The 27,370-nt window shown below is 28.6% G+C and overlaps 1 protein-coding gene across 1 annotated transcript in view; it reads left to right on the forward strand.

Annotated features, from left to right (window-relative positions):
- The window catches only part of LOC113550613 (hypoxia-inducible factor 1-alpha-like), a 50,073-nt gene extending 24,255 nt beyond the window's left edge, over positions 1-25,818 (forward strand). The window contains 8 exon segments of the mRNA XM_026952557.1: positions 385-491; positions 572-719; positions 20,067-20,373; positions 20,375-20,507; positions 20,760-21,273; positions 21,377-21,630; positions 21,906-22,141; positions 24,294-25,818. Of these exon segments, the coding sequence (XP_026808358.1) occupies positions 385-491; positions 572-719; positions 20,067-20,373; positions 20,375-20,507; positions 20,760-21,273; positions 21,377-21,630; positions 21,906-22,141; positions 24,294-24,554 (1,960 nt within the window). The 3' untranslated portion in view covers positions 24,555-25,818.
- The last annotated feature ends 1,552 nt before the right edge of the window (positions 25,819-27,370 follow it).

Consider the following 27,370-nt stretch of genomic DNA (forward strand, 5'->3'; position numbering starts at 1 on the left):
CTATGATTAACTTAATCTGTTATTTTTCAATTATTTACAATTGAAACTTATGTATATTGCTTATTGGAACAACATTTTAATAGTAGCTTAATAGTTTGAACTGTATTAATTTTTATTTTATTATTTCATAAATTTTAATTTCAATGTTGATTTTAAAAACCAAAATTTATGCAGAAAAGTATATTATTAATTTATTAATTAATATTAACAATAAATATTAACTTAGCATTTTTAATATTTTTATCCAGATTTTGTATAATATTAAATAAAATATATTACCATAATAGGTATAGGCATGCTTTACATAGATATATTTTTGAATAAATCCATTTAAAAGTGTATCATTAAGAATAATTTTAAAAACTATTTATTTTGTATTTTTAGCATAACAAACTATGTGGGTTATGAACCTGATTCATTAGTTGCCAAATCTGTGTTTGATTATTTCCATGCTCAAGATTGTAATTCAGTTGAAAAAAGTTTTAAAATATGTGAGTATAAATGCTTATATATTAATTATTTATTTAAAGAAAGCTTTAATATTTAATTAATAAACACACTATTTTTGCAGTATTCGAGAAAGGACAGGTAGAGACAAACAGGTATCGATTTTTGTCAAAAGGAGGTGGTTATGTTTGGATAGTTACACAAGCAACCATACTAAATGATCACAAGGGTCTAAAACCTGAGAGCATTATGTGTATTAATTACGTAATTAGGTAAGATATTTTATGTTTATTGCTCATTTATAATAGCGGACTGGCCTGGTTCTGCTAGTTTACTATTGTATACCTGGTTTGTTGAATATGTTAGCCGAGACGCTGCTGAACATTAAATAATGTTACTTATTAGTTAATGGTTATTACTATTAAGTATTAGTTTATCACTATAAAATACTGGGTGAAATACTTTTCAGACTTTTTTGTTTGGTTTTTGGTATATTATTATCCAATATTATAGTATATAAATCAGTTTAATGGTTTTATAAGTATTATTGTATAATAAATGTTTTGAGCAAATTTCTTTTAATAAAATAACACAAACTCAATTGAAACATTCTATTAAAATGGGCTTTAATTTTAAAAGATAACTATTGTTTTTCATTGACAATTGTAAAATTTGTAATAGTATTTAACAAATACTGAGTTATATCATAGAGTATGTTAAAATATTACATATGCATTTGTAATCATAGCACAAATTAATATTTAAAAAATATATTTTATATAGACATAGGTATAGTATGTACAAAATCAATACTATATTATGATAGTAAATAAAAAAACTGAAATACTAAAAGAAATATTTATTTTGAATAATTTTTTATTGAAATTTGTCTTGAATATTTAAATGGAAAAATACGTGTTCTTATAGTTTTTATTTATAAATAATGTAAGCACCTACTTAGATATTTACTGATTTGATATTTTTATTTTTAATAAGAATTTTATAATATTGTCAAATAGAATAAGATAAATTATTTTTTTTATGTATTTACCAAATACATTCATTACAATTATGATTGTTTTATGTATGATAGTTTTTATTTTTCTTGATGTGCTTTACAAGAGAAATAATTTTTAATTATTCCACTCGTAATCTAATTTAATTAATATGTTATCATACTATTCTATAAATCAGTGGTTCTCAACCAAGGTGGCATGTAGGGTGATATAAAATATCCAATTAATAATTTTTTTGAATAATATTGTATTTTTGCCGCTGCTGTCATGTTTAACGCTACTAATTTCGGAACAATATAATATTAGAACTAAAAACTTATTTATTGTTTAACAATATTCTGTAAATTTCATATCTTTAAATTATTTCTATTTATTTTTTATGCCCAAAATATCAATTTTAATTTTACACTACAACTAAAATAAAAATGTTTTATTATTATTTTTCTATGTACTATTTTTCAGAAATCTAGAACAAAATATCCTGTACTAAAATATCTAAATAAAAAATAATTGTAAAAATCTGTATATCTGTACATAATTTTTTTTTTATTTTGATATATTGTTCATTTTTAAATCACATTTAACATTAATAGTACTTTAAAATATAGTAATAAAATAATAATAGTAAAAATCAACGTTGTATGATATAATATCTATATAATAACGAGGCTTTAGTTATCAGTGTTACATTGCAATCACGTATATATACAAATAATCAATGTGAAAGATGGAATCATAAGTTTTCAAATTTAGTAAGTACTTAGATATACAACCTTGTTTTATACAGGATTATTTTAGTTATATTAATCTAACCTATATTCAAAATATAAATTTCTACTATTTCTAGGTAACACATAATCATCCAAGTATTTGGACACTAATTATTTTTTTGAATTGACTATATTTATTTAAATATTATTTAAAGATATAATTATTATATAATGCTAACATATTATTTTTATTATTATTATTTTATTACTATATTATAAAGTATTATTAATGTTAAATGTTATTAAAATGTGATTTAAAAATGAACAATAATATATTTAAATAAAAAAAATGTATAAGTATTAATAATACAGATATTTATAATTTTTTTCATTTGGATATTTTGTCCTATACATTGATTATTTTATCCCTGGATATTTTATCCGTTGGATATTTTGACTTGGATATTGTAGTATAGGATATTTTGTCTCAATAACATTTTTTAGAAGTAATCATATTTTGCTTTAAAAATGTATAGTTTAAATTAGTTAAAATATATTTTAATGTTTGGGCGATGTAGTGTTGAATTCTCATAGATAAGCGTAACATGAATCTTAAAAGGTTGAGAACCAATGCTATTGGTTAATACATTAATGAACTATTAATTGCCTGCAATTAATTATGAATTTTAAATTATATTTGAATAACATTATTTTTGTATTAACATACAATCATTATATACTTTTTGCAATAGGACATTTTTTAATTAGTTTTTAATAATATTAATTGAAATAAAAATATTTATGAATTATAATTACCTTATTATTTTTTTTAATGATAAGATTATTTTTTACAATAGCATACATTCAATTTATAACACATATTTGAATTAATAATCATATAATCATAATGCACAAGTCTTAAATTAGAAGTATAAAGTTGTAATAAATATATAAAAAGTTTTGTTACTATTTCACGGCGTTTAATATAGGCAATCCAAGCACATCAGATTAATAAACTATCATAATTAAGCATATTATTGGAGTAGTATCATGTATTATAGTGGCGTATATAGGGGGGTTAGGGGTTCACCCCAACGAAATGTATGGGGCATGGGCATTGATTTTGATTGTATAATTAATTGGAATTTAAGAATGGAAATTTTTTTTAACCCCTGAAATTAATTTATATTTACTCTACTGATTATGTACGTCATAATAGTATTTGAGGCGTACATGTAAGGAGTATATTTTTGTGCAATAAATTCAATTAAATGAAATATAAAAATTTTCCTTACCCTTACCCAACCATACCGCACGTTTGTATTAATTATTCATGTGTCCAAGTGTAAGTATTACGTGTGAAAAAAATGAATTGTGATTCACGTGTATATATTTGCCTAATTAACGACTCGTTTGTCCAAAACAAGCACAACTAAATTGTTTTTATTCATATTTTAAATACCCGTGAGATAAAAACATAAAAACAAAGACAGAATTCGTCTGGTGTCCGTATATAATGTGGGTAGGATTTTATTAATTTAAGTTTATATTAAGTGTTTTACCAGGTGTTTAGGAAATTTCATGCATATAATAGATTCTAATAGATCCTCGAAGATGTTTGTGACTTGTGTGTTCTATATTTGAATCATTAGTTACTATTATTTTTTAATTAACTCATCACTTCTCGTTTAAATATTATGCGTATTTGTAATTACCTCTTTCAAATTGATTTGATTTATTTACAATATTGCACAAACTTAATAGCTTTTATTTGTAAGCCAAACGCTCAAATCACTTGTTTTAGAAACCAGAAATTCTTGATTTTTAAATTCAACCATAATATTATTATATTTGCATGCAACGTTTGCGTTGACAAGTGTGGAATATATAAGAAATATCAGCCTCCATACTGACCTTGCTGTATAAACGATTGTCACAGACTACACGAACAAATAAAAATGTATTGATTATTTTAATCAAACGAGTTTCACTAATCATAAATATCCTACATCATACACAAATTTGAAATAGGTGTACGTAATCAAGGTCTCAGATTTTTTAGTAAAAATCGATAAACGTTTTGTGGCTAATTTATGAGGATTATAATGATAAGCCATCTATTTGCCTTTCGTCAAATACTGCTTGGGTTGAGTAAATTATGTGTTTACCAATATTGAATGAGTGACCGAAGCGTTAACTGTGCGTATTTCGATCATTATGATTGTTTAAACTAATTTTACTTAGAGTGTATTATGATTCAAATTTTCTTTTAATACATATTATACCTAGATTTTATATAATAGCTTCTTTTATTTATAAAAATATTGTAATAGCAGTGTTGGTATGTGGTTGGAAATTTTCAAATATGATTTTATTGCATTCTATTCTACTATTCCTATGATTAAGTTTTATGGAATTGGCTTTACTCTATTTCCATTACACTTATGCATTTTTGAATTCACAAAAATAATTTGCGTTTTATAAAATTAACGTTATATAAATGTGTACAATTCTGATAGGTATATTGTAGGTAATATAATATGAGTATATGGTATCATATTGCATTTTTAATATTATTATTAAACATTTTATCTATATTTTTTGTGTATCTTCCAAATATCTTATAAAAAAATAAATTAAGTTTAAATTAATATTAATTATAAGAAAAAAATAAATTATTTTTGTCACCAGTAAATTAATTTAAAATTTACCTGGAAATTCGAATGTCTGATAAAATGTGCATTTAATGTAATATTATAATTTTAATGAAATCATTCTTTTAGTGATTTTATAGTAATCACAAATAAACTATATTGCAATATTTAAAATTGCTGTTTTTTTTATTTGGTTAAATAACTTTCAAAGATTGAAAGATAAAAAATAATGAGGTTACTATTATGATTCAGAAATAAAATTCTGGAATATTCGTATAGCTGTAGCTGTATTGATTATTATTCGATTGGATATACAGTGACAGTAATATTTAACAACTCTTACTAATGTATGTTAGTTATCATTTTTAAATATTTTGTTTTCATTTTTTATTCAAACCACTTGTATCACATATTGTTGTAATATAATATACATTTATTAAATTATTTCAAACATACAATTTATTACCATAGATGTTAATTTTTTTTCAAGTGATTGAGTTTTATTGAAATGTATTATACACTTATGGTTTTCTAAATTATCTTGCATAAAATTCAACTCTTATGAGTAAATAATACTAAAGTATATACGTTTAATTATCTGATATCTATAAATTATTATAATAATAGGCAAGTTAAAATAAGTTAAGTGGAGTAAATAGATTAAAACAATTAAAAGATAAGTACCGCGGTGTAACTATTATAAACACAAATTCTTATTATAATTTATTTTCTCTGAGTATTAAGTGTATTGGACTACGAAAAGTAGTTTTTATCTTAAGAAATTATTCGCATGCATTTGTTTAATTGTATATATTTATTGGCCGATATAATTATGGTTCCATATTTTTAATTTATAATGTATGACGATGTATTTAGGTATAAATATTAATCGAAAATTTTAATCACTTAATATTGTGTCATTTTTATACAATTTATAATTAACAAAATACAATCCTTTATGATTTTATTTTTAAAGAACTTAAGTCTATTCACAGTTTTATCAAATTCGGAAAAAAACTGTATGGTATTTTAACTGACAAATTATGCAGTAATATAACTCAATATATTTAATATAGCAAACATAATATATATGACGTAATTTATAAATTATTCTAATCCTTATGCAGGCTGGCTATTTTTTTTATAAGCACTTATTTAATTATGATATTAGATTTTTATTATAATTTTTTGTATGTATTTTCTGTAAAATATAATATAGTGTTGCAGTATTGCGTTTAAAAATACCAAGTCAATATTTTTATTATTCATCTTTTTGTGAAACCTATTAGTTTTTTTTTTTGTGCCATAGGTCTACTACCCTCGATTTATACAATGAATTATGTAAAAAAAAAGATTCATACTATGATATTTTATTCAAATTATATTCATATAATTTATCACGTTGTTCACATCTTCATATGCTGCAGATTGTAGACAAATGTTGAAATATCATATAAGAATCAATATAATGTATTGTGATGTTTCATGTAGTTACTACTTTTTTTTTAATAATAAATTATGGAATAAAGTGTAAGTTACTCATACGAATCATAAATAATAACAAAACAATAAGTAGGTATGCATTTATTTAAAGGAATCACGACGAATTTTCTACGTATTTATTACATAAAATGGGTGTATTCTGTTAAAAATAAATAATAATACCACATCAAAAATGCTTAGTCTATAAACACACGCGAGTTCCTATGTATAGGTTCTATGAGTGTATCTATACCTTAATATAATTTATGAGTTTGAAATGAATTGTAAAATGTATATATTGCCTAATCGAATCGAATTCGATATTTTATGTTCAAATTTACATAAATGAAACGTATCGTCAAATCTAAGTAAAACATGTGATAATTTATTATTGACTGGTATCTTTATTATATATTATATGACATAATATTGTTATACAAAATAATATTAGAATATTTTATTTATTTAATGTCAATAATAATAATAAATAAACATAATATTAGAGACAACGATAAATTTATAAGAATAATAGTTTAGGTGAACAAAATATTATAAAATAATGTTTAAAGGAAAACTAACAATAGTATTTTGCGACTATGGCAACGGAAGTCCAAATGGACGGATGGATACATAACAATATTCATTCTATGTACGTAATACAGTCAATACAGAAACCTTAAATAGTAAATAATACATATGTTAAACTTAAACAATTTAATATGATTAATTCAGAAATATTTCAACGTCGTAAAATTGACATAATTTTTAAGACTACACGTTTCATACTACAATTACTTTTATGTTTAGCTATTTGATAATTTATAATAGGGTTATTAAAGATCGTTATTACTTATTATTGTAAAATGAATTTTGTTAATAGTTATTTCTAATAATAGTAAGTATAGTAATACTTAATTCGTCGATGTCTATAACATATTTGTTTGGCGTCTTACTATTTAAAAATTCATTTTTAATCTATAATACAATAAAATAAATAATAATCGTTGAATAATATACGGATATTAATAGAAGATCTAAAACATTTTTTTTCATAAATAATTTTAACTAAATGTTTAAGGTTGTACCTGTGTCCTGTATCACAGTTGCAATTATTAATTTTTTTTAATACGCTTAACACATTCGTGAAAGCTGTAGTGTATAAGTTGTTCGAAAATAAATGCCTTCATATAGTCGCATGCACTTGAATACGGTTAGGTACTTCTGGACGAGTCCATAATAGATGATAAAGTTTTTGTAATATTGGTGTACAAATAAAGTATATAGACCATTGGTTGCTTTTTTATAACACAGGTACTAATGTATTATAATTTATAAGTAATTAATAGGTTTAGTGTATAAAAATGTATATTCATTGAATATACTTCACTTTACGTTTACGTCATGCACCGATATCATTTTGAAATGTACATATTCATCATACAACATGACAAGTTAATAAATTGTTATAAACTAAATTTAACTAGAAAACTAGAATACTTGTACCTATGATGGATGTATTATGTAAATACCACCAATATGCAATTTTTTTTACATTTTTTCGGTTTTCTTTAAACATTATAATTAATATTATAAACTTGATATTGGAAAATATGAATATACATACCATAATAATAAAATTTAGTTACCTATAAAATTAAACAAAAATTCTTTAAAAATATAATCACATATTAGTATAGTAGAGTTAGCTCATTATGATTTATTATAAAATTACAAGTTTAAATTAGTAGTTAAAAAAAAAAACTTTCTCTTTTTTTTAATGATTAAACACAATATTCAGAAATAATCTGTATAATCATTTTATTCTAATTTATTCTCGTTTGTTTTTATCATTATGTTTATTAATACTCATGTAATATTTCCAATGATTTTAGAGTTATCTCCTCGAAGAACTTATTGTTGATTATTAATTGTTATAAATGAATTTACTTTTATCAACAGATTTTTTAATAACTTATACAGTTTAGTTTTGTAATAACTTAATATTCTATATTTCTTTATACAAATAAATAAATAAATTTATACATATATATTTGTTTCATAAGCATGTTTCGTACATATTTGAATTTTCTTTCCTACCCTTCACAGTTTATGTACAGACGAAACATTATTATCTAACTACATTGGTTTAACTTAAGACCTTAAAAAATATACTGTTGTGTTTATCATTTGATATAACTCACTTATTTATTGTTTATTTTTGAACATTGCTAAGATTATATAATACTTGGATTTCTTTTTTTTTTTTAGTGATAATAAACAAATACAATTGTTGATAATGTTATATATTTTAATATGCATGTCTTTAAAAGTATAAAAGTATATTATTATATTTCAAATATTATTTATAATTCGAATAGTTATGATACACATAATGTGTGTACACAATTGTATGATACATTTTTTAAAATTATTTTTGTTCTTATAATTTTCGTTTTTTATTACTGATCTTAAGAGGTTGCATTAATAAAAAAAAAATTCGCTGACCTATAACAGTAGAATAGAGTAAAAATCTCTCCATTTATCATTCATTATTATTAAATTGTTTAAGTTAAGGTGTATCATATTATTTATTATAACAATTGTAATCTATAATATATTATTTATGTTTTATCTGAACATTTTATTTTTAAATTAAGCTATTAGCATTTATTTTTCTTAAAGTTTTTTAATATTTATAGTTATTAATATGTTAAAAATTTAGCTCTAGTAAAACACATATTATGTTATTCTTTATAATATTGTTATAATAGTTTAAAATACTTTAATTTCTATAATGTAATCATAATTAGTAAAATACGGTGAAAAGTTTTAACTATATTAGATACTCAATTGTGAGATAAAGAAATAAATTTTATTAGTATGGTTTCTTATAATTTTTGTTTTATCCATTATGAAATAAAATAATGTAAATTTAAATTAGTGTTTTAACTTTTTAATATCGTTTTACATCTTGTAGTTTGTACGATATATATAACCGTTGCAAAATGATATAGGTACATTTGGACTTTCGATTGACCCTTCGAGTTTAGACAGTTTAATGTGGTCATTATTGATTTTAAAAACTCAATGTATTTTTATTATACATTAAAACAGTTTTGCTATAGTATGGCTATTAATGAGCATGATGATGATGTATACGCTTATTTACCAACTTATTGCAAGCAAGTCCAGACATGTTTTTCTTGCAGTTTTGTTGTTTTACCTCCATGAATATGAACTGTGAATATATTTTTAGCACATAAATTAATTATGTTTTAATGAACATCATAGTTCGACGGGTCAGCTAAAAGTTGAACCCATACATCTATAATATATGATAGAATTATGATATAATATATACCTATCATACTGGAGATAACGTTCGCTGGTTTGAAATCTTTCATAATTTTGTTATGTTAAAGGCTAACTAGGTGATTTTCTTAAGATAAGATAATAATGTAACTGTATTGTATTGAATAGATATTTAGTGAGATCCAAACGATTTTTTTATTGTAAAAAAAATGTACATCACATTTATTATTTATTAATCATTATTCATTTGTACGCGTTACATTATATAGTATATTAGTATAATGTAATAACGCATACAGGTACTTATAAATTATAACATTATAGGTTGCGTATACTATCGTGATGTACGCACAATAATAATATAATTTTATCACGGAAAAAGAAAATCCAAATCATAATATAATAATAATATAATGCGTTGATGATGTTTTATTCTGAACCCCGGCGTCATCAGAGGTGTAAAATGTTATTTACTCGGCCCTCGTTATGCGTCGTATACTACAAATTATATATTATATACGTTTGTGTGAAGTAGCTAGCTGGTTAGGTATATGAGGTATAGGTACCATGCGTATGTGTACGTTCGCTGATTTATCTAGATTTTTTGGTGGAATACGACTGACGTCGCACTTAAATCTTAGTAAAATAATACATCTATACGCTGCACCATGATAATTATAGTCGTTTTGAAGATAAAAACGTTGTGCCGAAAATATTTCCGACACTATATATACCTATTATACCTATCGATGAGTGGTGAAAAGTTAATTTACTGCGAGATTTATCGCTATAAAAAATATAACGGCTCACAAGCCATAAATTAATGCTTGAGTGTTTTTTTTCACGATTGTGACTTGTCCGCATAGTATATAATATAGTCTACGGTATAGTGACGTCGCGGTCGATGTATAACTCTATTTCTGAACGATTCTAAAATTAGCGGCCCGCTTTGTAAAAATTTTCTCCAACAATCAAAACAAGGCCACACGCTTGCCTTGAGTAACTCTTCTTACCACCGCTACTCATTAGAATTTTTTTGAAATTTTTTTCGTTATTTAAACTTGTATAGTCAGCATTGTTTACCTTTCTCACAGTATTGTTATTTTAATACTTTCCTTCAACCTTGTGCTGGTGATTGAGCTCCATTTTTATAGATCAAACCAAAAATAATAGTATAATATTATTTTCAAACTTTTGTCTTTTATATATGATTATGACTGCATAAAAAAATAGTGTTGTAGTAGTATTGTTGTTGATTCTAAATAGTAATTACAATAGGACTAATAGGTACCTACACTAAAAACATCTTTCGGACGAACGATGAACATACGTAAACTATATTATTTTTAAGTTTGTATCTCAACATATAATATTTTTATATATGTTATATACATCATGTCTGTTGGCAATTCTGTTGAGCACAAAAATTATGTTTATGATTGAACAATAAAATTCAAGTGTAAACACATTACGTTATCGCTACATCTTATATTATTTGGTCGTCAAGCTTATAATTTTAGTAAGCAAATATTTTTAACCCTGTTAAAATGTAGAATACAACATTTTTAATTTTATGTTTGTGTTAAGGTGGGAGGTACGTGTTGTGTACTGTTGTTTGAGTATTGTTTTATATTTAAGCATTATTGACGTTTAATTGTGTACCAATTGTGACGTTATAATTGTATATGATGTTATATAATTTTTTAGTTAATAAAAGCCAATTTAACAGATTATAAGAGTTAAAAAAATGTAATAGAACTCGTGTTAGTATGAGATTTACAGAAGTTGGATTTATCATAAGATTATATTTATTAGATTTATTAGATTATATTATATTTATTATTATATTTATTTACAATGGTTTTTTATTGATTGTTTTATTTATCAAATATTTAATGGTTGAATATTCTTATTTTTAAAACCATAATTCAAACTAAATTAAGTAAAATATTAATTTTTTAATTTTATTTATTTGATTATTGAATAAAAACTAGCCTAATATTTAGTTTAATTCTATTATTATAATTATTTTTTATTACATATTCAGTAAACAAATAATAACTCGTTTAAAATTTAATATGTAATTTTATTTTAAATAAAACGTCAAATTTTATTTATAATTGAAGTATCATATAAAATTATGATACATTTTATTTGCAGGTACCTCCATGTACAGTATTTTTTTCAGTTCACATTAATAAATAATAATTGTGTAATGTGCATATTCTATTTAGAATAAGGTAACACACTTAAAATAATTAAGTTAGCCTTAACAAAATGTATATAATCGTATACACCAATGTGTATAAAAACAAACTAAAGAACTTATCTTGGGTCATATTACCTAACTTTTTTTTTTTTTTTTGGTAGATTGGTTTCATTAATTATGTGCTGAGTGTACGCTCGGTAAACTACAAAAACATAATGTTCAAAAGATAATGAATATTCATTATTGAAATTATGTAAAACAACAAAATTGAAATTTGTTTATTTTATGTACACTATTGACGAAATGTAACTTGTAGATAAAATATATAGGTAACTTAAGGTATTAATTCAATACTAATGGAAACCAATTTAGGCTACAAGGCCAAATGACAGTATTCATATCTTATAAATGTTCGTATCTAAAACAATTATTATATTTATAGGATTTATACTTGGCAAATTAAATTTGTCTGTTATTTTGAACAAAATAAATTAATAGTGTTATTCTAATAGTATATTCGTTTTTATATTTATCGAAGCAGAATATTCGTTAATTTTATACCACAATACATGGTTGTATTACCTATTTTATTATATTTTTATACCAATACTACAATTTATTTTAGTGTCGACATACACACACACATGTATATAATATATTTCATTCATGATAATTATGTTGTACTTAATGGTCATGAGATATATAAGTAACCTAGTAACTTGAAACAAAGGAATAATTACCTGCTGTTTGTCTAATTAATTCTATTCGGCACGCCAACGAATCAAAATGCATAAATCATTCATTTGTGGTATACTTATGTGTACCTACCTAAAAATATATTATAGTGTAAAAAAAAAAACGATAAAAAAATGTTAATTAAATATTACAATATGACAAGGTGTGTTCTATTTTTGCGAATATACCTAATTCGAAATTGTTTTGTGTACAATGTCTAAATAAATATATTATATGTATAATACACATAGATAGCGAATTGATTGTATGTTTTAGTGTCATTGTTTTTCGTTTACCCACAACTTTTAATTAAATTGATTTTAATTCGGTTACAATAATCGTTTCATTTGTAGATAATATTACATTCTGTAGCACTGGGTTATTGTTAAAAATAAATATTACAGTTATAAGTTTTAAGTTTTAATATTTATTTTTATTTTTATTATTGTTTTGACTCCTCTAATATGACACGAAAATATTTATTTTTTATTATATAATTTACAATCTGTTACAGAATAGAACAATTAGTAAAATTTACACGAAAATATAGAAAAAAATAATTGGTATCATCTAATCACCGAATTGAAAGTTTTGATGTAGTTAAAGATCTAACCTGTCGGTATCGTTAAAATGAAACATTTTCCTTTTTAAGTAGTCCGGCAGGTTTTTTATGATAATTTATACGATACTAGGTTTAAATAATGTTGTGGTTCTCTTGCATAATTATTAATATCTATAATCAGTATAATATGCCTTCGGCTTGACGTGTATGAAAAGTTATATACTTCTTTTTGAACGTTGTCACAGTTTTATTTAATTACTAAATGTTTTAGTTTTTTTTTTTTTTTAATTTTTGTGAAATTTTTTGGTTCATCAACGCATTATAATGGACTTAACGATCACACAGGTTTAGTACTATATTTGGTTAAAATCAAAAGTGGTAATAATTATTTATTGTTACCAATATATTTTTAATAAATATCATATTTCGTCATAAATAATGAAAATAAGATTAATTAGCTAGGTTAGTGTGTATCTCTCTCTTTCTTTCTATGTAGTATGTATATATATATATATATGTACCATCATAGAACAAATTAATTTATAGTTTATGTAGGCGACATTAATAATAATATAAAGTTTAAATTGTAGTGTCAACGAGAGTAGTCAATAAAGTCACTGAACCAAAATCCGTAAGGAATTGGTCGAGTGTTTTATATTATACCGCGAAACAATAAATCATGATCGTGCGCACATCCATTTTATTACACATATTCGGCGACGCCAATATACATACTCACAATACCTACATAGTACTCACACACACACACACACACACACACACACACACACACACACACACACACACACACACACACACACACACACATATATATATATATACATATACACATATTGGAGCAGATCGTAGCCAATACAAATAAAACTAAATATTTTGGACTCAGGTCAGAAAATAAAATATTTTTGCCGAGAATATGTTGTTGTTTATGTGCATTTTTTTTAGTACCTATAGTACCTACTAATTACTGTAGTGTAATGTCTAAAAGCATTAAGCCTATTCGTATATTCATACTGTTATAGAAGTTGGTAGAATAGGTATGCTATGACGTAAGCTTAACAATTTCCTGTTTCGCGTATTCCTGTATGTAGGTTTTTAAAATTTTAGTGTCGTCGCTCTTGACACAAATCATATATACATTATACCTTTCACTAAATAGGATTCAAATATATCTATATAGTATTATTGACACTTATTATTAATTAATCGGCATATTTTAGTATTAATAATTATTAAAAATCCGTTTCCAGCATTGTCTAAGAAAATTAAAATTTTAATGTTTTTCCTGGATAAATTGTATCTAAGTAATTTTTTTGTCATGACCAATATTTTTAATTAATAGCTAAATTATTAATTTTAAAACTAAACACTTAAATTTAATTAATTATTGTGGTTTATTATTAAATAAACAAATAATGTTCATTTATAATCGTTTGATAAAATTTAAATTGATTGGTATTATTTGGGTTCAAAAACCGTTATATTTTGATAACACTATTATACAAGCTACCTAATTTAGTATAGATATACTAAAACTGATTTTATTATTTATTCATAGGTTTTCTAATTTACTTTAAATGTTTTTTATATTATTTAAGTTCATACGTTCATTAAAAAAGATCATAAATCTTTGATAATATAATAATATAATATTGTTATCTGTTTGTAAATCATTTTTTTCTCTTTAACAATAATATTTTAGACTTATATAAATTATATTATGTATGTTAAATTTACTAATGTTATATCCAATTGCTGATATGTTGTTTATATTTTTACCGGTACATTTATTATAATATGATAAATATAATAGATTAACAATATATATATATATCTAATGTGATAAATCGTAAACGGATCGTAGTTTGCGCATTATGCCATTATATAATCATATATTAATTATTTTATTATTATTTTTGACGTTCTTTAATATACCTACAACTTAAAATACTCGTATTGTAATTACTATTATATGGCTAAGAAATAGGAAAATACAAAAAGAAAACTATGACGTATATTTCAGTTATTACATTATAATATGTACAGAACGTCTTGTTTTGAAAATTATTTTACTGTTGTCTGTGAGATCTTATAACTTATAAATAATATACAACCAAAAAAAAAGGTAAAACTACCGATACGAGTTATTCTTATTAATCAGTCAGTAATCATAATACATAATAACATATTGTGTATTTATTAATTATTAGTAGTATAACGTAATCTTAAACCTGCAGGACAACCCCTAGGTTTAGATCCAGTCTGGTTAGGCGTTTCACTGCAGTTAATTTAAAGTCACGTAGTGTTATTATATGACAAAAATACATGAAAATCGGGTTCGCTTCGAAGGATTTTATTTTATTAATTATTATTATTATTTATTATCAATATTCCCGAAAGGAAAAAAAACGTGCGAAGCTGACACCATGTTTTCCAGATGACCTAGAAACACATAGTGTATAATGTATTCACAAAGTTGTATTTATTTCGACGTGGAGTCAGTGGTATACCTATATAATATAGTATAATTCAGCCGATTTATCTCTTACAAACTAATGCGCAGTCACCAAATGTTTTAATTTATTCACATGTCAGATAGATGTAGTTTAGTTCCAAGCTCGCAGAGATCGAAAAGTATTATTTTTGCCGAATACAAAAATTGTGATTTGTAAAAATTCATCGTTAAGAATTTCGTCGAAATTTTTGGTAGGTACATATATTTTGTTTGAATTTTTTCTTGTTGCTTTTTTTAGGACGATCCTGTCGAGAAGGTCATCTTTTAATCGACCTAAATGAGCGATCATTACAACTATATTAATAATATACTGTTTGATGCATTTTATATCTTAATGCAACTGCATACACTTAATGTGGAAGGATGGGGGATGGAATGACTGTCATCATCAATATAATGCTATATAAATATTTTGCAAGATTTGGGGGTGCATTTTATTTATTTATTTTCTTAAGTATTTTGTTTTGCTCTGTAAAAACGATTTTAGATAGTCGATCAGCCAAGAATATTTTTATTCAATATTTGTGTTGTTTTTTCTACCATCAATCCTCATCTATTATCGTGTCTAACGTCGCTGTTGAGTGAGAGTGAGAAATTATATTATAAAGTAGTGGTACATAATTTCGGAACTGGATTTGTTTACGAAAATACAAGCTTCGCTATTTTAAGACCACTGCGTGTCTTAAAACGCCGTGGGTTTCATTTAAATATTATATTCGTAACTTTGACTGCGCCTGGACCAGGACCGGTAATAAGAAAAAAAATTTGAGAAAAAAATAATTATATAAACACTTATAATATAACACAGCGTGATGCATATATCGTCGTCATCATCTCGTTGTGTCAGTTTTCATATTTGATTAGGCACTCTTATTAATGATTTGTCGAACGTGAATAATTAATTATTTAATCAATGTATATTATTTTTTTTGCTCGCGAGAAAAAACGAACCTTGATCATTCAAAGGCATATTATTCGTTTGTCACGTCCACAATATGCGTCTACTCGAGCGGGCGGGCGTTTGGGCTAATATTATATTATAATTATAATGAAACCATAATCAAAATTAATAAAAAATTAAATAATTGTAGCCGACTGCAAAGCGTTGTCATTATAAATATGAATACTCTAAGCCAACCATGGTAGCGTGTGTAATATACTTGTAAAACATATGTTTTCCGTCTCCCACCTATCCTTATGTTGTATATATTTATATACCTACATTCAATGACTGTGTGACTATATAGAAACTATGCCTATAGTATAGCTATGGAGGTTTTCGATGACGTCGGTTCCCAAACATTCGATCAATATAATATAGCTTTGTTCAATAATATCATAATACTTAAAAATTATGATTCGCGTGTCGACGTGATTCGTCGTTGTATCGTTAAAAATCATTTCATTCAAAAAGTTTTGCGGCAAATATAATAACTGTATTTGGTTAAATACATATTTATGCTTTAATACGGTGTATCGTATTTTATAATATATATACATGTCATTTTGGCATTGTTTAAAGCGTTTTACATAATAAGATGTGCTATTTTTTTTCTTCCAAGTTACTATTTTAAATCATTATGCAACAAAAACGTGTCTATGTTTATATCAACATGTGTAATTACAACATCTTCCTTACGACTAAAAAATAAAATAAAGTCTGCTACACAGTATATTGTATGCATTACACATACTGTACTTACACGCGTATCAAACGTTCGGTAAAATTATCATTTAAATATACATAATGTTATTCTGTGTAACGAGTTCCCCGTGAACGTCTAGTGACTTATTATTTTTTTTTTTAATTATGAGCGTTGTTAAACGAAAATACCTTGAGTATATAATATGTTATATTATATTATACTTATCATTATCGGGATTGTGGTATATTTTGTGACATTATAGGTAGTTTCATTAACAGTATAACTACGGTTGTTATTGGAATTTATTATGTGAAAAATTGTGTGCAATTTGTTTAAATGTTTTTAGCAGTACTTACTGGCTATTACAATTATACTATTATTATTATGATATTATATTCTCCATGGGTTATCGTCGTGTATTGACAGGTATAATATTACTATATTCATTACAACAACGGAGTTATCAGCCCTCCTCCAAACACGTGAATCGTAAATGTTCAATTATTATTATTGTACAAGATAAATTTCGACAAAACGATGATAATCAAAACACATTATACGCTGCACGGTTTCGTTGCCGGTAGGTGAGCGCTCGCAATGGTGGTCACTCTGTGTAACAGCTGTCGACTGGTCTAGTCTAGACTTGAATAATATTATTCAGTTGCGTGCTAGCTGCCAGTTAATTTTTTTTAAGTTTCGTGTGATCTCTCGTACACTTTTAAAACGAATAGCATTAGTTTTGTTTTACTTTTGTTTTTAATAATAGATCTAAAGTTTAAATTCCTATTAGCAGTACAAACGTTTAAATTCATTTTATTGGAATTTTCATTACTATTATTTTAATTTTAATTATTATTTTACTTTTATAAGTTTTACTCTAAGGTAAATCTAATTCAAACATTATTAATTACATTTATATTTAATTTCATTACATTTTGTTTTGCACTCACCAAATTTAAAATAATATGTACTTATAATATGTGTTTATATTGTGTTGGAACGGTTTTTCAAACAAACATTTTATTCTTTTCACTTCGTTATTCGTAATAGTTTTTGTTCACATTCTTTTATGTTTTCATTTTTTTTTATTTTTGCACATATGTGTGTCTTTTTATGGATAATGTCAATCAATTTACCATTTTTGGTCGTATCTACTAACTCGATAATAATAAAAAGGAAACATTTTCGTGGCATGACGTAACAATGCTTTATAATTAAACCGGTATCATCGTTCCATTAAGTGTATTCAGTACGCTTAATAAAACAAACCATTTAGAAGATAAAATAATTGTTTAATTTATTTTTTTAATATTTTCATTTGACATGACATATAATATATTTAGTATACAATTATCGTGTCTATAATTTATTATCATAAATACTATTTTTCAATATTTTAATTTTACTTTTCCACCTAATCGTGCATATGTAATAAGTACATTATAATATGCCAATTGTACACATTTATATGTGTGGTATTTGGCTCTCGGCTCGGATGAAGTAGTGTGTGCGGGAATGTGGTCCGAATTGTAAAGCCGGTAGTTTAGCTATTTCAACTTGTAAAATTATTTTCTGTTAATTAGTGAAATTATTTCTTGTTTTTTATATTTTGTCATCATTGTCGTCATTCGAAAGCTTTATAGTTTGAATTTGTGTTAGCAATTCTTATTCATGTAAATGTCAGCAGTTAACAGTTCATTGACCCAGTCGAACATAGATTATTTCTATTATTATTATATTATTTAATACACTTAAACGTCTTAAACACGCATTGCAATGTGCATTTAGGCATAAAAAATATCTAGTTAACGTATTGAAGCTTTATTATAGCTATTGCGAAATAAATAACCTTGGTATGGTTTCCCATAAAGTATGAATGAAATCGTTTATTTTTAATGCCAATTAATCGCGTAATGAGTATAGGAAATTGAATCTCTTAGATTAATATAATATTCATTAGTTGTAGATGAATACAAACGAAAAAAAACTATCTGCAAAAGTGTCTTAAAAAAATAAATAAAAATTATTTTTCCCTTTAATAATATAGTGAAATAATAATAAAAAGCATACAACGATCGATAATTAGGTATATGAAATTCATAAACATAATAAAATTATATACATTGATATAATACTATATAGTGATTATATTATCATCAAGTTGATAATTCGTATATATATTTAATATACATGGCAAGAGGGCAATCAAAACTTCGTCACTCGTATAGGTTTCTATACTGATAACGAAAAGGTGCATCGAATACATAAGGTTACTAAACGGCCTTGAACTTTTCCGTTGTAAAAGATTCGCCGAAATCTTCAAATCGAAATACGCTGTGCGCGAGACACTCCGTCGCAATATAAATACACACACACACATACAGAAACACATACATTATACATTAACATTACATTTGGTTGTACCTTACGTACATGTTTTAGACGCCTGATTTGCATCCTATATACATTGTACTCTCGTGTTACCTCTGTCGTTTCTTTTTTTCTTTTCTTACCGTGAACTTCTTACCGCAATGGCAATCGAAAATAAACGTCCCAATTGGCACATTCTTGTCGGCCGCCGGTTGCCAAGTAGGAGAGGAAAAAAAAGGAAGACAATTAGAGCGAAATAAAATAAAATGTAAACCGATAACATAAAATAAAAAGTATAAAATAAATAAAATGGATATAATATTGCGTGGATTTAAAAATCGAAAATAAGTACATTGTTTGTAAAAGTTTGATTTGTTTGTGTTTTTGCAGTGGCGTGGAACACGGCGACGAGATCTACTCACTGTGCCAGCTATCACCGGTCATCTGCAAGCCCGCCATCCAGGACAAACCGTCGTCGCCGCAAAAGCAAAAACAGCAAAAACAACAGCCGCAACAACTGAAACAGCAACCCTCAACTTCTGCCAAAAGACCGTCATCCACGGAAAAAGTGTTCAAGCCCAAGTGTTTGGTGGATTCTTCCACGTTCTTATTGCCGGCAGGCAATGGGCCGGTTTATCTGGACGTGAACGGTGACGGTAAGCCGAGAACCGCATCGCAGTCGACTACATCTACCGCCTAGTGTCATAAAAAAGAAACCAGAATCGTGTTTGGAGAGCCCGAAAGCTACAACGGCCAAGATTTTCGCCCCGCGGACCGAAGACATGAACAAGGGGTTCCTGACGTTTTCGGATGACGACACGGGACTGACCAGTGAGTGATACTACAGATTTTCGATTGTATATATTACGTGGTAAAACCTTTAAATACCGGACACTGTCGGTCGCTGACATTTTTGCACCATTTGGAAGTGTCCGTTATTCAGAGGTTTTTGTTAGGGAATGTTTCACTGTATATTTATGTTTTTACTATAACAATTTTTGTCCGACTAACAAGTATAATATTTGCCATGTAGCACGCGCGACGTGTTAATCAATTTACCATCGCTTATTTTGTGGTTTTCAGTGCTCAAAGACGAACCGGAAGACTTGACTCATCTGGCCCCGACGGCTGGTGACGTGTGCGTGCCTCTGGACACTTGTGGTCTCGGGCATCTTGGCCTGTTCATGTCCGATGTACTTGACGACCTCATACTCACCGACTGTTCGTTGGCGCCGTTCGACTCGTTGCCGGCGCCGCCGTCGCTGCACGACGCATACTCTTCGGCTTCCCGGTCGTCACCGCCGATGCACCACCTACACCACCATCACCTCCACCACGGCGACGAACTGTCGCAGCACGCCGTCACCGACCTGTGCGATCCGACCATGTCCTCGCTGTTGGGCATGGACCTGGACAACAGCCCCAATGACTTAGACTTGGACCTGTCGCTCAAGAATCAGTTCATACCCCTGTACGAAGACGACCTGTACCCACTGTTGTCGGACGATCTGCTGTGGGGCAGCGGTGACAGATCGCCGTCGCCAAAACCGTCGCCGAATGCGGTTAATCACCATGACGGCAGTAGCAACAACAACTGGTGAGCGACGCGGTAACGATAAAGGGGGTCGTGGGTTGTGTAGATGGTAGTTTTTACGATGTGTATACGGTTCTATAGTTATTCTGTATATTTTTTTGCTTAGGCATGTGCCAACGACGGAAGATATCGTTGGGAAAAATTCGATTGACAGAGATGCGCCGCCGTCTCCTAGCCTGGCCAAATTGTTGCAGAAGACTGACGCGGACGCACTGCCTTGCAGGCAACAGCACTTTGATAGCGGCGGTAGCCTCTTACACATGGACGGTGGTGATTCGTGGGGATCGATCAGCAAAATGTTACACCAACGGTATAACTCGGGCGGTTCCTCCGGGTCCGAACCTACAACGGCTGTGACAGGTGAGGGTTTCGTCATTGGCGGCGTACTTGTTACTTATTATTAAGCAGGGTTCACAGCTACGTTGTGCGTCTGTTGCTTGGTCAAGCTCTGTATAATTTCAGATAAATTATATTAGTGAATAATTCCACAACTGCAATGGCTTATCAGAATAAGACGAAAATCACACAATACATAACGTAGCTGTTTAGACTCTTGGCTATAATGTCGCACTTTTCGATAACGGTTTTGTGGCGTTGTGTTAACTGTTTCGCGATATTGTTGTTTTGTTTCACAGATCAGTGCCATAACCAACACAACCCCCTACGGCAACAACAACCACAGCCACAGCAACAGTTGGATTGTAACGGGTCGGCAGCAGGCCGGGCCAATAGCGGTGGTATCAAGCGAACTGGGCCGAATGCCACCGCGGCTGCAGCCCCGTCGACGTGGAAACGGTGTCGTCAAGAGGAAACGGCTAAACAGGGTGCTTCTAACAGCGTGTTAATGAACTTGCTGGTCAGCGGTTGCGATGTGAGTGCTGGTTACGTATGTTTCACATCGCCCAAGTCGAAAAATGCTACTGCTGCCGCGGTTGCGTCAGTCGCGTCCCAACAGCGTCATTCGCGTTTTTACGAACAACATCAGCGGCGCAACGTGACGGCTAAGTGATCGCGTGTATAGTGGACTTGTGCGTGTGCGCGCACGTGTTGATATAATATATAATATTATCGTAGGCGCAAACAACCCACATTTATTGAGGGAACTGATATGTACCTCCCTCCCGTGATATATTTTTAAAACGATAGGTATCTTTATGGTTAGTACCAAGTAGGTGCTAAATTTTTAATCGGGGGAACTTTGCAAATATTTGGTGGACTAGGACCTCCCTATTTGTTGTGCCACAATGATAGATAATATTATACATTATGTGGGTCGTGCGTGGAGGAATATTTTGAAAATGTTCATAATATTATCATAATAATAATATGATGTTTACCCTCGCCGATATAGGCGCACCCCATATATAATAATGTACAAGAAGACGTGTGCGTATGCGTGTGCTAGATCCCGTACCTGTCCATCTAAACAGTGAAGCGATACGGTTTAGATACAAACCTTAGATTTGATATGTATATTATGTATTATTGTATAACGCGAGAGCACTATCGTGCGCCCTTATTCTCCCGCGTATGTATAGGTAAACACCACTCGTGTTCGTTATGGATCGTCGTGGAGGAAAAGGAGAGAAAACGAGCCCGAATTGCGTCGTGGTCCTGTGGCGCGTTTTCTGCCAGGGTTTATATAATATAGTATAGTTAGCATACACGACATGTGCAATACAATGCATATAATATAATAATAATACACCATATTTGTTGATTCTTAGTTGAAATAAAAACGAAAAATAAATTACAAATATATATATTATTATATATATTATATTTTAACATTATTAGTCGGTTGTATTATTTTTGTTTTTAGTCATTCTACTATATGATATTATAATATACGTTATATTATTATAATTATGTACCTATATACGTCAGACGACCATCATATTGTGGTGGTGCAACCGTCGACGACAATGTGAATTGTTTACTGTTTATTATTACTTGTTTATTATACATACATATATATATTTATATATATATATAATTTACCCTATATGAAATATAGTTAATAATATTTTATTTTGTTTTAAAAATAATTTTGTCTGTATAATAAAGAACAAAACTTTTTGGTTTTTATTGCTCTCTTGATCCTTTCAGTAGCAGTAATAGTAGTTGTAGTAGTGGTAGATAAACCATGTACCTCTTTGACTCAGTGTCTATTGTTTGTAAGTACGGCGTACCCACGACTTGTAGTTTTTTCCTGAACGCTAAAAAAGAGTAAAATCTATTGATTTTATAAACGCTGTTATGATGCGACATATGTTGGCTGAAACATCAGAGACTGTCGCCGGGTATCATATGACATATTTTGGTCACACATGACCAAACGATACTATAATATGACGTTATTTGTCAATTCAAAAACTTATATTATCATAAAGACCATTAACAGGGAACTATCCGGACAATGAATATGAAAATCAGTAATTGAACCGATCCATATGTGTCGACAACATTATGTTTGTACATACTCACGATTTTTTAAAAATTTGAGCACCGATGCTTGTTTTAGTTATTGGACTCGAGGTGACGGTCTTATAGACGCCGCTACGTTGTCAAATTCGTATAATTATCATTTCCTCTAAACACTTGACGCGACAGAACGATTGTGTTCGTTGCAAAAAAGACTGTTCACTCTGATATACAATTACGATATCAGTGTACATATTATAATTTTACGTTGATATTGACACCTAAGGCCATTTATGGACAGAAATTCGAATGCTGGCGAAACAATTTCGATTGAACTAGACACTATAATGTCAAAGAGGGACGCCACCACCACGTCCACACCATATATGTATTTGTTAAGAAAGAATACACTTAGGGTCTTAGGTATAGAGTTAAAGAGAAGATACCGCGTACACGCGTTATCGCTTTGCCGTTTCAACGTCAATAATAATACTAGACGTCACGTCCACTCTCCTCCCCCCCGATACCTTCTTACGATTATTATTTGTATTTTATAACTGACGATGGAGATTAAAGTTTTCTTCTTATGTCCTGTCTAGGACGACGCGGGAAAATCAATGATCGGCAAGAACTCTATGGTGAAAGACGGTTCGCAGCCAAGGCACAGATCGAGGCTAAAGGCCGCCTCGTGCCTATTGGACCCAGGCAGCTCTTCCATACCATCGCTGATGGACTTGACCGCACATGACTACGATGTGAACGCCCCGGCAGGTGGTGTACTGCTCCAGGGATCGGAACTCTTGAAGGCCCTGGAAATCGGTGGCGGCGGAAGTGGTGGCGGAAACATAGCCGTTGCATAGTTGCCGAAAAATCAGGAGCAGGAGCAGAAGAAAGGATAAACAAGATTGCCGAGCAGTAATCAATATACACCGCGTATAATCACACATACGCACACATACACATACATACACACACATATACACATACACACACACATATGCATACATACAAACAACTACAAATATTATTTAATGCCTATTATACCCGGACACAAAATCGAAATGTCATACCATTCTGCTATCGAATAATGAGATAATATTATCATGAAAAGATGTCACATTATGTTATTTTTTTATTAACGCTCAACAATAATTATTTTGTACAACAGTTACGCGTAATTATTGTGCGGAGGACAGAGCAAAGGAATCCGCAGTCTCTTCTTACTTATATTTATATAGAGCATCGTTGTGTCTCGGAACCACTCAGTAGAGTCCGATTTTTGAGCAACCGTCGCGACGAATGATTTACATCGAGTTTTTTTGTCCTTGCTTGTTGTCTCTGCCCGTCATAAATCGCGCATATAACTGTTCTCATTATTATTGTTATTTCGCTCTCCTCTAAAAAGAAAAAAATATGTACACCTATAAAATTTGTGCGCTGCTGCTCTCCCTCTGCTCCTCTGCTTATTTATATTATATAAAAACTATATTATGATATCATATTCTTATATACTAACTTTTTCTAATATATTGTTTGCGTTTATTATAGCTTGCCGTGTACCGCGTAGTTTTTAATTTTTTGATTTTTTTTCAATTTTCTGTACACCGAAAAATATTACGCACTGCTCGCGTGTATAGCGCTGGTTTCGGGATAATGTACTCTACCCTGCAAAATCGATTTTTATTTGGTTATCATTATATTATAGTTATATGTACAATGTACCACATTTTTTCCACAGTGTATACCGATATCATTACTATTATTATTATTATTATTATTACTATTATTATTATTATTATCGTTGTCAATGAGAAACGTCTTACAACTGATCTTATAATATTAAGTTTAAAATGAACCTTTTTCTATGTCGACAGCAAACTTCATAATCTCTTTTTCGGTTACCGAAATTAATTTAATAATATGTAGGTACCTTTATATATTGTAATTTTAATATTTTTATTTTGTAATGGAGGGGACGAATGATGTAAGAGCGCAGTAAAAAGATTAAGAACATAGTTACCACTCATATAGGTACATATGTGGACGATTTAACAAAAAAAAAAAAAAAAAATGAAAGGAAAATTGAAAATTGTTGTGTACTCTAAGCCTGTAATTTTATTTTCACACTGTTAACATTGGTTATTTACATGTATACCATATATGCATATGTGCCTATACGGTATAAATCTGCTCTTAATTTTTTGTACTTGCGGCAAAAGGATACAATTTATAGTGAACGGTGATGGTTTTGTGTAAGACACGTCCGAATGCTCAAATATTATTTTGTATAATTCTTTTTAAGATGGAAAAATTATATTTAGTGATATTTATTAAGGGTCATTTACGTGAGTGTAAGCGTATATGATATTTTTCGATATTTTTCGATACATTTCTTTATATTTTGTTAACTTTTTTTTGTTTTTGATTATTTTTTTTTCAAAGTAGTTATTTTAGTTAAGCAGTTTGCATTGTTTGCTATACATTCATATAATATACATAAATAAATATTTATAATTATTATATATTTAGATACGTTTGTTCATATTATATATTACCTAACTATATTATATAGAATCTAACAAATTACAATCGCATTATATGTATTTCCCGTGCAATCTACGAGTTCACTCGATATGCCGTTGCCTTCCATTATCACGCCAACCCGACGGTTTCGTTTCGTACGTGGTAATATGTGGTGTGCAGGTATGACATTTGCCCTCTCGGTGCATACTCAGAGAGAGAGAGAGAGAGAGGGAGAGAGAGCTATTTCGGCATATCGGCGTGTACCTGTAATAACCCCGAGAGTGTATTCGGACAAAATGTCACACTCCGCCACATATAACATTATAACGGCGATAATAACATAGTCAATCGCATTCACCGGCATTCCTGTCCGTTCAGCCTACTCATTCGTTTTCGGCATATATTAACCCAATTACCTCAATGACATGTCCGGGCCGCGCGGTTGGGTCTGACAAATCCAGCAACGAGTGCACTCCGGTGTTTTCGCGGTTTCCGAATGGTCCGGGCCACTTTTAACGTCGTAATAATACATCACAATTATTAATTATGTTATTTATGTATTTATAATTCGATAATATTTTTATATCGCGCGCACGAAAATATAAAACGCATCAACGGTGGAATCGTTTGGCGGTGGGTGGGAGGAAATTGCGTTATTATCGTGTTGTTATAATACGTTATTAATAACGTTGAAATAATATGCTATTCAAATATAAGTAGAATTTTAATTCGATTATCCAGTTCAGAACCCAGTCGACTGTAATGTTCCTCACTTTTTCACGCGCTAACGTGATGAACGCGCGTATATAGTAGCACCTTTATAGCTGTAAGGTCGATTTAATTTAGTTATTAATATGTTAAATAAAATCATTAGATTGTATAACTATTTACAAATTATACCCATCTTATTTATTTATTTATTATAAACATGAGTAGACGACTAGCTAATTACTGATTAGACATGTTGTTTAATTAAAAATATTACCTGTCTATACCTATAGGTATATCTACCTACAGCATTAAATCAATGCGATCTAATAATGAAATTAAAGCCGAACAAAAGATAAACTGTTTACTTAACATATTATAATTACCCGTTTAATATATGCTCGTGTGTGTGTTTTCATATTTGTTTATAGGAAATATCTGATAG

The sequence above is a fragment of the Rhopalosiphum maidis genome, chromosome 1 (genome assembly GCF_003676215.2).
Source record: "Rhopalosiphum maidis isolate BTI-1 chromosome 1, ASM367621v3, whole genome shotgun sequence".
NCBI lineage: Eukaryota > Metazoa > Arthropoda > Insecta > Hemiptera > Aphididae > Rhopalosiphum > Rhopalosiphum maidis.